Source organism: Doryrhamphus excisus, chromosome 21, assembly GCF_030265055.1.
Source record: "Doryrhamphus excisus isolate RoL2022-K1 chromosome 21, RoL_Dexc_1.0, whole genome shotgun sequence".
NCBI lineage: Eukaryota > Metazoa > Chordata > Actinopteri > Syngnathiformes > Syngnathidae > Doryrhamphus > Doryrhamphus excisus.
Window position 1 is genome coordinate 4357524 of NC_080486.1, and position 13417 is coordinate 4370940.

The 13417-nt window shown below is 34.6% G+C and overlaps 1 protein-coding gene and 1 long non-coding RNA gene across 5 annotated transcripts in view; one reads left to right on the forward strand and one right to left on the reverse strand.

Moving 5' to 3' along the window:
• The window catches only part of cntnap2a (contactin associated protein 2a), a 341582-nt gene that overhangs the window by 193001 nt on the left and 135164 nt on the right, over window positions 1-13417 (forward strand). For both annotated transcript variants that reach the window (XM_058059946.1, XM_058059947.1), the window contains exon 10: window positions 3703-3852. In XM_058059946.1, coding sequence (XP_057915929.1) covers window positions 3703-3852 — 150 coding nt within the window. The remainder of the gene's footprint in view (window positions 1-3702; window positions 3853-13417) is intronic.
• LOC131108718 (uncharacterized) overlaps window positions 1-13417 on the reverse strand; it is a 63429-nt gene that overhangs the window by 7415 nt on the left and 42597 nt on the right. Inside the window, exons 4-5 of one of the 3 annotated variants that reach the window (XR_009120519.1) lie at window positions 12142-13405; window positions 10888-11787 (exon numbers count right to left, since the gene is read on the reverse strand). This is a non-coding gene — a long non-coding RNA (uncharacterized LOC131108718). Of the gene's footprint in view, window positions 1-10887; window positions 13406-13417 lie in introns of those variants that run through there. The other 2 variants (XR_009120520.1, XR_009120518.1) reach the window with 2 other exon arrangements.

Sequence of the window (13417 nt, forward strand, 5' to 3'; positions counted from 1 at the left end):
GATGAGGGGACACGAGGTGACACACTATCTATTTTCCATTACATTCAAGAGGTTGCCGAAAGGGACGCGACGAAGCAAGCCCGATAGTCATCACATCACACCAATATGCGGGGAGGGGGGGAAAGGGCGGGGGAACACATCAAGGTCACTTATGACCTGAAGTGACATTTTTTTTACTTGTCATTCAAAGGAAAACGTCATCTTGTTATTACTTGTTAGTGCATAGGTTCTCCAGTTCAGGTAAAAATACACGGTTTGGACATCGGATAGGGTTATTTTTCCAACACCGGAAAATGGCCGTTTAGCTGGATCTATCCGCTACATCACGGAATAGTCCGGTAACTCGAAAAACATTTCAACAAAAAAAACAACAAATTTAACATTACCAGATGTACACATTTTTGATTTAAGGGTAATTAGCCGTATAGCCGGCTCTATCCGCTACTTTACGGAGTAGTCCAGTAACTCGAAAAACAATTAAAGTAATGACTAATTTAACATTACCAGATGTAAACATTGTAAGATTCTTCAAAAAGTGCCAACCAGTTGGTATAAAATGGCCCGAAAAGTCATTCATCGTCGTCCCTGGATCTATCCGCTACATCAAAGAGTAGTCCAGTAACTCGAAAAACAATTAAAGTAATGACTAATTTAACATTACCAGATGTAAACATTGTAACATTCTTCAAAAAGTGCCAACCAGTTGGTATAAAATGGCCAGAAAAGTCATTCATCGCCGTCCCTGGATCTATCCGCTACATCAAAGAGTAGTCCAGTAACTCGAAAAACAATTAAAGTAATGACAAATTTAACATTACCAGATATAAACATTGTAACATTTTTGCCTCAAGGTCAATTAGCGATTTAGCCGGATCTATCCGCTAAATCACTAAGTAGTCCAGTAACTCGAAAAACAATTTAAGTAACGACAAATTTAACATTACCAGATGTACACATTGTAACATTTTTGTCTCAAGGTCAATTAGCCGTTTAGCTGGCTCTATCCGCTAAATCACGGAGTAGTCCAGTAACTCGAAAAACATTTAAAGTAACGACAAATTTAACATTACCGGATGTACACATTGTAACATTTTTGCCTCAAGGTCAATTAACCATTTAGCCGGATCTATCCGCTAAATCACGGAGTAGTCCAGTAACTCGAAAAACAATTTAAGTAACGACAAATTTAACATTACCAGATGTAGACATTGTAACATTTTTGTCTCAAGGTCAATTAGCCGTTTAGCCGGATCTATCCGCTACATCACGGAGTAGTCCAGTAACTCGAAAAACATTTAAAGTAACGACAAATTTAGCCGTTATCGTCTTTTTAGTACATGTCAATTTTTTGGGAGTATAAATTTGCGGGATATTTTGTAGTATTTCCATCAGGCTTTTCTGTAGAAATTCTTATACATGTGTTTTACGGATTTATTAGTAACATAAAAATCTGTGGGTCGATATCGGTAATTCATAAATATGAGGTAATAAAATTTTCATATGCACCTGAATTTCCTGACAGAATATCAGTTCAAATAAGATTTATACAAACGACTCTTCAAATCAGAGCTTTTCTTCCAGTCACACCCACATATACCTATATACCCGGATCAAAGATTAGCAATAGATGCAAATATTAAGAGAAAAATAAAATAATTTAGTCTCATATTCAGGTCAATACGGTAATTGCGTTCCCGCTGTGGTGTGTGTTGCATGATTGCACAAGGTCACAGCAGTCATACCCCTCAGCTGGTAGCCATCTTGGCTCCAAGATTGTTTGGTCATGCCGAGATAACACTCGCCTCAAAGTCTCATACACATAAACGGTGTATGTGTGTGTGTCCCACCCCGCCCCCTAGCAAAACGTATTTAATTAGCGCAGACCCCCTGCTGACACGAAAGCCACAGTTGCAGCCTCGAAGCAGCAGAATGACACATGTATTGTGTTTTGCACGTGGCCGCACCTTGAACTTTGTTACAGTGACGCTGTACGCACGCTTTCAAAATATATCGCAACCGGTGCAGCGATGAGGCGAGTCAAATTTAAAAGACAGACGCCAGAGGAGAGTGCCCGTAACGAGGAGGAGGAGGAGGAGGACAAGGGAGAAGGAAATAAAGATAGAGAGACGGGATCAAGAATCAGGGACGAGCGAGAGACAAGAAGGAGGCTGAGGGGGCGCATGCATGGAAGGATGCGTGGAGATTGGTGTCAGTAAGAGGTGATGTATCGAGGGGAAGGTGATGAGACAGAGCTGGCTTCTCTCTCTCTCTCTTTCTCTCTCTCTCGGCTCCACCAGTAATGTCCCTTTCCAAAACATCGCTCATATTTAATGGAGCACATCTACAAGGAAGGTAGACGAGGAGGGTGAGGGTGCGGGAAACACACACACACACACATTGCGGTGACATATGCCGACAACACAAATTCTACAAGCTTGGAAGCGCTGACAGTACAAGTGTACCCCGACTACTCTGAAGGCTTCAGGTTTCAGGCTTCAGGCTACAAATAAAAAATAAAAAATAAAAAATAAAAAATAAAAAATAAAAAATAAAAAATAAAAAATAAAAAAATAAAAAATAAAAAATAAAAAATAAAAAATAAAAAATAAAAAATAAAAAATAAATAAAAAATATTATTTTTTTAATTTTTTAATTTTTTAATTTTAAATTTTTTTAATTTTTTAATTTTTTAATTTTTTAATTTTTTAATTTTTTAATTTTTTAATTTTTTAATTTATTTAAAATTCAGACTGCTGAGTGTGTTTACTCTTACTCATAGGAGGTCATAATATATCACAGTATAACATAATAGCCTGAAAAAAGGACACTTAATTCATCACACAGTAACTTAATCAAAAAGTATACAAACAAATATATAAAATGGACCAATAGGAGTTGGTGAAAATGGTGAAAACACGCACACACTGATATGCTGAAAACACAAATTCTACAAGCTTGGAAGCGCTGACAGTACAAGTGCACCCCGGCTACTCTGAAGGCTTCAGAGTTCAGGCTACAAATTAAATAAGAAAATTTAAAAATTTAAAAATGTATTTCAAATTCAGACTGCTGAGTGTATTTACTCTTACTCATAGGAGATCAGAATATATCACAGTATAACATAATAGCCTGACACAAAAGGACACTTAATTCATCACGCAGTAACTTAACCTAAGGTATTCAAACAAATATATAAAAATGGACCAATATGAGTTGGTGAAAATGGTGAAAACACACACACACACACACTGCAGTGATATATGCCGACAACACAAATTCTACAAGCTTGGAAGCGCTGACAGTACAAGTGCACCCCGACTACTCTGTAGGCTTTCAGGGCCTTTGTGAGTTAATGGTGTTAAGACACAGGATTATATGTGGAATAAAAAAAAGCTTGTTAGTAAAAACAAATCTGTTTCATCTACAAATTAAATTAGAAAAATAAAATAATAAAAAAAATTTAAAAATTTAAAAATTTTAAAAATTAAAAATATTAGGAAGGCAGGAAGTGAACAAATGTAACAGTTACTGATTGTAAAAGTCCCAGATGGAGGGGTACGATTTAATAAACTTTGCTTCTTCCTACTCCTTTCGGACATGTGGAACTGTGAACTGATTATGTGATGCATTCAATTGTAATCTGATGCATGTTCAAATGAAATAAAACCATTACCATTACATCCTGTGTTTTGTTCCCTACAGGTTCAAGCCTTAATGATGGCCAATGGCATGCAGTGCGCTTGGTAGCCAAGGAGAACTTTGCCATGTTGACGATTGATGGTGAGGAGGCTTCCGCGGTGCGTTCCACTTCACCGCTGTCCATCACCACTGGAGGAACCTACCATCTAGGAGGTAAGGAACTTTGCTTTCAAGCCACTTATGGTGGCACCCCTGATCGGTTATGCTCGAAAGGCTTTGGAGGACATGCAATCATAGATGTAATAAAGATATCATCAAAGTATTATAAGCATTGGACATGGAGGCCATGTTTTTCAACCGATCCTGCTCAAATTTCACAAATGTATCCTTGTTGGTCCCCTAAATGGTTGTACCAAATTTCAACTAAATACCTTAAAGTTATAGTACAGATTCTATAGACCACATTGTGTGAGAATCTGACTTACGGGTGAATCTTTGGGGAGTTTGTCCAGCCATTGGAAATTACAGGAAGTTATTACTCAATATAACAGACTCACCGTGTCATCTGACACTAAACTCATCACACAGCAACCTAACACTCAAAACGTTTACTTAATAAATATACAAGGGAAAAAATTGAATGGATGGCACTGAATTGCTGCTTCTGTCCATCAAACCTAGCCAGAGAAGCACGGAGGGAGGCTGACATCATCGCAGCACCTTGATGTATGCGTAGCTCAGATGCAAGGCCTTATGGGAAAAAATTAAAAGAGTTGTTTTCACCATTTTCACCAACTCATATTGGTCCATTTTTATATATTTGTTTGTATAGCTTTTGATTAAGTTACTGTGTGATGAATTAAGTGTTCTTTGTGTCAGGCTATTATGTTATACTGTGATATATTATGACCTCCTATGAGTAAGAGTAAATACACTCAGCAGTCTGAATTTTGAAGACACTGAATAATTCATCAATGAATTCCGTTATTTTGTATCGTAAACATCCCAATGTACACAGGGAGCCCTAATTGATATTGCAGTAGAAACAGCAGAATGTCGTCGATGTTCAAATGATCTTTAGCCTTGAGCTTTTTTTGTTGCTCCCTCTAACTCAGGGAGACGAGTCTATCTAAAGGCGAGCACTTAAAGCCTGTCTGAAAGCCCTTAAACACCACTCCAACCTCGCTTTTTAGAAGAGGGAAGCTATATTTTGGCTGTTTTACCTTTTTGTAATAACTCTCAGCATTGTAATAAAGTAGAACAACAGTGGATACAGAAGGTCATTTGTGGGGAAATGTTAATAATTGCTGCAGGAAAAATTTGAATTTTTTTTGCCATTTTTTTCTGCCAACAACTTTTTTTTTGGAAAAAAAAACAGCTGGTAATTATTCAGAAGAAATGCAGTTTGATGAAAAAAAATAATTTATTTAATAATTTTATTTGATAATGTATTTATTAAATAATGTATTAAATATTATACTTGTTAAAAAAAATGTAAATAATTTTTTAATTAAATAATTTATTTTTAAATAATTTTGTTTTTGTAGACGATAGGGACATTAATGATAACCACCGCCTTGCACAATAACAATCAATCGAGTCACTCAAGATAATTCAAAGCTAAGTGAATTCAAAGATTAGTCATAGCCCAATTTTTGCCCCCCCCCCACGCCGAATTATAGGTGGAAAAATTTTAATATTTTTTGCCATAATTTTCTGCCAACAATCTTTTTTTTCCCCCAAAAAAACAGCTGGTAATTAATCCAAAGAAATGCAGTTTGATGAAAAACAATAATTTATTTAATAATTTTATTAAGTATTTTATTCATTAAATTATTTATTAAATAATTTATTTTAAAATATCTTGTTTTGTAAAAAAAAAACAGCTGGTAATTAATCCAAAGAAATGCAGTTTGAGAAAAAAATATTTATTAAATAATTTTATTAAATAATATATTTATTTAAAAATGTATTCAATAATTTATGTATTCAATAATTTATTAAATAATTTATTTTTAAATAATTTTGTTTTGTAGACGATAGGGACATTAATGATAACCACCACCTTGCACAATAACAATCAATCGAGTCACTCGAGATAATTCAAAGCTAAGTGAATTCAAAGATTAGTCATAGCGCAATTTTTGCCCCCCCGCGCCGAATTATTAAAATGTGAATATTTTTTGACATAATTTTCTGCCAACATTTTTTTAAACAGCTGGTAATTAATCTGAAGATATGCAGTTTGATGAAAAATAATTTATTCAATAATTTTATTAAATAATTTATTTATTAAACAATCTATTAAATATTTGATTTATTAAACATGTTTTTATTAAATAATGAATTTCTAAATAATTTTGTTTTTGAAGACGATAGGGACATTAATGATAACCACCACCTTGCACAATAACAATCAATCGAGTCACTCAAGATAATTCAAAGCTAAGTGAATTCAAAGATTTTATTAAATAATGTGTTTATTAAATAATATATTAAATATTTTATTTGTTAAGTAAAATTTTAAAATATTTTTTTTATTAAATAATTTATTTTTTGTACAAATTTTGTTTTGTAGACGATAAAACAGTCCTGGATAATCGTATCAGAATCCGCAGTCTAAAACCCTGATCAGATCATCCCGAGTTCCCTAGTTCACCCATCCTACAGTTCTCGGTTTTACCATTGTAGTATTAGTACCAAATACTACTACTTGCAATGATTACTTATGTAGGGTAGCAGTACAGAAATGTGGTTATTCCCTTTGACTATTCCGTCCCGCTGCGACAGATGCTCCCCTGTGAAGATAGTTTGATTGCTCCGGGCTGGAGTGGAGTTTGTAGACGTGAGAAATCTACAGTTGGAGTATCATCGTTCTCCTGCTGCTTTCGGAAAAAAAAAAAAAAAAAATGTCCACCGCTCTTGCACCTTTTGCTTCTCTGCACCTGAGCCGGGTGTCGCCTGCGGGATATTTGGTCTTATTTAATATGATGATAGCCTGACTGGAATATCCAGGTTTAAGTCTGATGCTTATACGTCTCCAGAGCTTAGAGTGATGTTGTCCAGATGTCAGTAATGATATCCTCTTATTGCAAAATAATGGAACTCAATCTGGGGTCAAAATTTGGGCGTCCCGGTGGGATGATGCGATGCTATTGCACATGTCGTTTCCTTTTAGCATTATCCTTCTCTTTCTTGCTTGCTTGCAGAATCGTTCTGATCTTGACTGAACAATGTTAGCATGATGCTTTCATCGTTACTCATTTTTGGTTACGGAGTTCAAGTGTTGATCCGATATATACTCTATCCTCTGGGTATCTGAATCCAGCTATAATTAAAACTGCAAGCAGTGATGAGCGGGTTCGAGCACCCCGGTGCCGCTCGGGGGTACGTGCAAGAGCGGATGGGCGCACGGACCGTCTGGAAAAAAATACGGTGCGATCGGATAAGGCGTAACGGAGATATGACACTTATAATGATTTCAAAAAAATTAATCAATGCTTTTGTTCATAGATTCAATACAAATTGTATATTATGTATATTATGTATATTAGTATATTAACTCACAGCGAGCTTGTCCAGCCATTCACATTCCAGCCAGCCACTCACGGTGTCATCTGACACTAAACTCATCACACATCAACCTAACACTCAAAAGGATTTTTACCTAATAAATATACAAGGGAAAAAAAAATATGGATGGCACTGAATTGCTGCCTCTGTCCATCAAACCTAGCCAGAGAAGCACGGAGGGAGGCTGACATCATCGCAGCGCCTCGATTGAATGCACAGCTTACCGTCATAAAAAAATTTCGGAACGATCGGACCTGCTGAAGGTGCTTACAGCAGATATACATTTTATGTGTCTGTGTACACACGCACAGTCACGGACCGGAGGTTGACCCAACCCACCATAAAACAATTCAGGCCAATCAGACAATGCGGAAGAAAGTTACAGCAGATATACATTTAATCATAATCTTCTGTATTTAGGGCTCTATTTAAGCCCTATTGTAATCGTAATGTTTATTATTACTATTATTATTTTTCAGATTAAATGATCGCCATTTTAAGGGCCTAAACATGCCCGAAAATTCACCAAATTTGGTGAGCGCATCAGGTCCGGCAAAAATTTTTATATTTTATGGATCTACTGTATTTTTATCTACTTTCCTGTTTTCTACACTTTTATTCCAATTTTCATTGTTTTCTATCGATTTTTATGTTTTTTTTAATCCAGATTTTAGACCCACTTGCCCGCCACTTCTTCTTTTGTCATTTTTTTTTTCCTTTTCACACAAGAACAAGTTCTTTCAGAGACACTCCTGAACCCAAAGCCTATTTTCCGGGGCGTAGTTTTCTCACTCGTCACACGCCGCTTAGGGAAATTAGTAAGTACCAGGCACAAGATATTAGCAAATTGAATTTCTCTCATTGACGCTAACTCATAGACACAATGCTGTAAAGAGTGCATCCCTCCAAATTGAGGGGGGGGGGGGGGGGGGGGGGGGATTGTTACACCCGCAAACGTAATAACTGCCCACAAACGTAATAAAACACAAACGTAATACAAATCTGCAGCTTTGAATGTAATAAATTTCCCACAAACTTAATAAAATTTGCCTACTGCAAACGTAATACTGAATTTCCTATAATAAATGTAATAACTATTACATGTGCAGGAAATTATTATATTTTTATATATATTTATATATTTTGTGTATATATTATTATATGTGGGAAAGTGAAAAACTGTAAAGGTAATAACTTCCCACAAATGTAATATGAGACAAAATAATGATCTTTGTGGTTGTTGTTGTTTGTTCTTTCGTCTTTTAATGAGGGAGGGTGTAGGGTGTAGATGTCCTTTTGAGGATTTTAACAAGATTTTTTTTTTTTTTTTTGTGGAAAAAAATATTATTCAAAGAGTATCATTTGAATACATTAAAGGAATTTTTATTTATTAAATTATATTTATTTATATTTTATATGTATTTATTTATTTATATTATATTTATTAAAATTATATTATTATTATAAATTATTATATTATTAATATTTATAAATAATATATCATATATATTATTTATTTTTAATTTAAAAAGATAAAATAATTGTGATAATTTTTTTGTGGAAAAAAATATTATTCAAAGAGTATCATTTGAATACATTAAAGGAATTTTTATTTATTAAATTATATTTATTTATATTTTATATATATTATTATTTATTTATTTATATTATATTTATTAAAATTATATTATTATTATTATAAATTATTATATTATTAATAATTATAAATAATATATCATTATATATTTTTTTAAAAGATAACATAATTGTGATAATTGCAATTGTTTTAATTAAATTATTATTACTATTATTATTATATTTTATTATTTCTTTTGATTATTTCTTCCCCGTATACACACAAAATCACACGTACGCCCACAAACAAAATGTAATAATTTCAAAATGTAATAAATTCAGTATTACGTTTGCAGTGGGCTAATTTTATTACGTTTGTGGGAAATTTATTTGCATTTTATTTACATTCAAAGATGTTTTTAGCTCATGTATAAGCTAAATGCAATGTAATGACGTTGTGTGTGTTCGTCGTTCATGGTGGCCTTTTCATGACTCCAAATCGGAAGAACATCCTCTGACTTACAGCTGTCATTATGCAAATTTCCCATCAGGCAACATAATCCTCTATCTGGCGCCCCCTTTTCTGATTTTTTTTATTTTTTTTATTCAGTCTATATTTATGTTTTCAGACGTCTGTCACATCCCCTCCTGTTCCTCCACCCTTAATCGTTTCAACTCGACTTCAGCAAAAATGCTTTATAGCTTCATAGCCGTTAATTCTTTTCAAACTGATTTGACAGAACCTTCACCTTGACAAGTCAGATTGTCGACAGGAACGTTTTTCTAAAGGAGTGTTAAAGGCAAAGGGAAAGAGTTGGAAAATTAGGAGAAATAATTTGTGATATATATTAGGGGATTATTAGTTTTTTTGGCTCTTGTACTTTTGTTGAAAAGTGGCTTAAAGTCATTTTCTACTTGTAATTCTACAAAATCTGACTATTGAAATGAAATAAATGCTAAATTAGAGGATTTTTTTGTAAATGTCGACAATTTTGTTTAACATATATATGTTTTAAGTACTATTTAAAATATTTTTTATTATTGTAATGGAAATAAATGTTAAATTAGAGGATTTTTTTTAAATGTCAATTTTTTTAACATATATATGTTTTAAGTACTTTTTTAAAATATTTTTTTCTTTGTACTCCTATGAAACTGGATGACACGACTTTTTACATACAGAAGAAATATTAGGGCCACGTTTAAAACCAAAAAAACATAATATTAATGGGAAAAAGTCATGAAATTAGTAGAAAAATGTTTATAATAATTAGAATAAAGCTGTAATATATTTGTAAATTAGAAAAAAATCATAATTTTCATTTTTTTCAAGACTTTTTTGTTTGGGTCATGTTGAAAAAAAAATAAATGAAAAAAGTTGTAAGACTAAAATTATGTAAAAATTTTTTACAATAAACAAAGTAAAAGTAAAAGTAATAGAAAATTGCTGGGAAAAAAGTTGCAATTTTATGAGAATATTATGAAAGGAAAATAATGTTATTTTAAAAATAATAATTAATTAAAATGTAAATAATAAATACAATGCAAAACATTGAATTAAATACAAAAATAATTAAAATTAATTACTTATTAATAATAATGTTTTTTCTTCTTTGTACTCCTATGAAACTGGATGACACGACTTTTTACATGCAGAAGAAATATTAGGGCCTTGTTTAAAACAAAAAAAAAAGTTATATTACCAGAAAAAAGTTGTAATATTAGTATGTTTGGGTCATTTTGAAAAAAAAATAAATAAAAGGAAAATAGTTGTAAGAAGAAAGTTATAAACATGTAAAAAAAATTATTTGTAATAAACACAGTTGTGTTTACAACACAAAGTTGTAAGACTACAATTATGTAAAAATTATTTACAATAAACAAAGTAAAAGTAAAAGTAAAATAAAATTGCTGGGAAAAAAGTTGCAATTTTATGAGAATATTATGAAAGGAAAAATGATGTTATTTTAAAAATAATAATTAATTGAATTTTAAATAATCAATACAATGTAAAAATAATCAAAAATAGCCAAAAATAATTAAAATTAATTAAATTATTTTTTTTCTTATGTAAATCTATGAAACTAACAACATGGCTTTTTATGCATTATGTTTTCATTGAAAAGCAAAATAATTGTGAAAAAAAATTGTAAAGAACAATCACAAAATTTTAAATAATTATTCACAATAAAAGCAAATTTTCATAATTTTTTTTAAATAAGCGTATTATGACCACACTGACTGAAAAAATGACAATATAAGAAGGAAATGAATTCCCTGCCATTTCTAATACATCCTACCACTGCTGTTATCTGATCTGAATTGCAATGTAAAACATCTCCAGTCGATACAATCAGAACATTTACCATCCTTACATTTATTATTTTTCCCTTGCTGCAATATTTTCCCCTTATCTCTTTTATGTCTCCACTAAACGTGTTATACAGCCGTGTGTGTGTGTGTGTTGTATAGCATAGCGGCTACTATGGGCACCACATGAAGGTCCTGATAGAATGGCGGCGAGCCTGTAGGGGATAAGTGCTGTCGTCCAACATCCCCTGGAGCTTATGACAACATTTCTTTTAGTTGTTGTTTCCAAGCGCACAGTGGTGATCTATGGCTAGTGTTTGTCTCCATAGGACATCCATGATGGGTTATGTGGTTTCTTCGTCATATTTGTGTAAAGAATGAACCTATGATGCTTCTTTTGGTGTGAATTTACTGTTTTAGTTATATGAACCAATGCGGTAGGACTTTGGAATTTTTTGCTGTGAGCAAAGCATCAAACTCACCTACCTTCTTTTCATGTTCTCGCAGCGTTTATCTATGTATTCTATCCTGCATTTTAAATATACAGTATATAAAAATATATAATGTTGAACGTTACCTGCAGGACACAAAGCGTGGCCGCCCAGACAGCTGTAGTGCTTTCTGTTTTTCAAAGTTCATCCATCTCCTTTTCTCGACGTCTGTCTACGACCTCGGGAAGACGGTAGACAGCTGCGAGTGGAAGCAGATGGCGAGTTTTGAAAAAAGATATGGAAATTAGAATAAGAAAGAAACATACACCTGCACAATATCCAGCGTAAAAGACTTGTGTTCGATTCTGTATTTATGCCAAACGGAATAAAAATAACCAGTAAGTAGATAAAGACTGGTGATTTTGACAGTCCCATCATTTGTTCTCATATATATCGACTTTAATAAGCTCTTTTCATAACGTAGCCTTGACAATGATTGGCATGTAGAGCGTGTGACAGTTAATAACATCGAGGTGATGGAGATGTCATTGAGCATGGGTGCTCCACGTTTGACCGGGCAATGATTGAATTTGTTAGCATGTTGTGGCCTTACCTTCAGGGGATCGAGGGTTGGAATCTTTTGTAGGGACTTGGTTTGTGGATGGGTTTTCCAGTGGCCTCTCATATTCGAAAAACAGGCAGGGTAATTGGAGAAAGTCGGACGAAAAAAGGCTTTGGTCCCAACACATCCTGACGGGGTCCCAGCCAAGAGAGATTTTGTCCTAGGTCCTACTGGTTCAGGACCCCTGAACACCTCACTCACCAGGGGGCGTCTTAACCAGATGCCCTAGCCAGGGTCCTAGACATTACTCAACCCCAACACTAAGAGAGAGCCCAGCCCCCCAAAATAAGGAAACTGATTTTGGCCCCTTTTACCCTCGATTTTTGGCTTTTGGTCACTACCTAACCCTGTCTTCGAGGGAGGACCCAGGGGTAACCATTTTTGGCTACTCATAATCTTGTTCTTTTGGTTACTACCCAATCTCTAAGGGACTACCCAGTCCTCCAGTGGAGGAAACCCGTTCCAGGCACTTGTACCCATGATCTTGTCCTTTTGGTCACAACCTAACCCTGTCTTCGAGGGAGGACCCAGCGATAACCAATTTTGGCTACTCATGATCTTGTTCTTTTGGTCACTACCCAATCTCTAAGGGACTACCCAGTCCTCCAGTGGAGGACACCCATTCCGGGTGCTTGTACCCGCAATCTTTTGGTCACTACCTAACCCTGTCTTTGAGGGAGGACCCAGTGGTAACCAATTTTGGCTAATTGTACCCAGGATCTTGTTTTTTGGGTAACTACCCAAAGTTATCTCTAAGGGACTACCCAGCCCTCCAGTGGAGGAAACTGATTCCGGCCGCTTGCACCCGCGATCTTGTCCTTCCAGTCACAACCCAAAGCTATCCCTCAGGGAAAGCCCAGCCCCCGAATGGAGGAAAGTCAGTTCGGACACTTCACTCTGATCTTGTCCTAAGGGTCACTACCCAAAACTCAGGACCACAAGTGAGAGTAGGAACATAGACTGATTGAAAGATTTGCCTTTCGGCTCAGCTCCCTCTTCACCACAACAAACCGATTCAGTCACTGCAGACTTCAGACTCACCTTCAAGTCTTCCCTCACTTGTGAACAAGACGCCAAGGTGCTTGAACTCCTCGATCCAGAGATGGCACTCCACCCTTATACAGACGAGAACCATGGACTCTGACTTAGACGTGTTGATTGGTATCCCAGCCACTTCCGATCCAGTAAGAGTTGAACATCACGACTTTGTGAAGCCAGCAGAACCGCATCGTCTCCAAAAAGCAGAGATCCAATCCTGCAGTCAAAA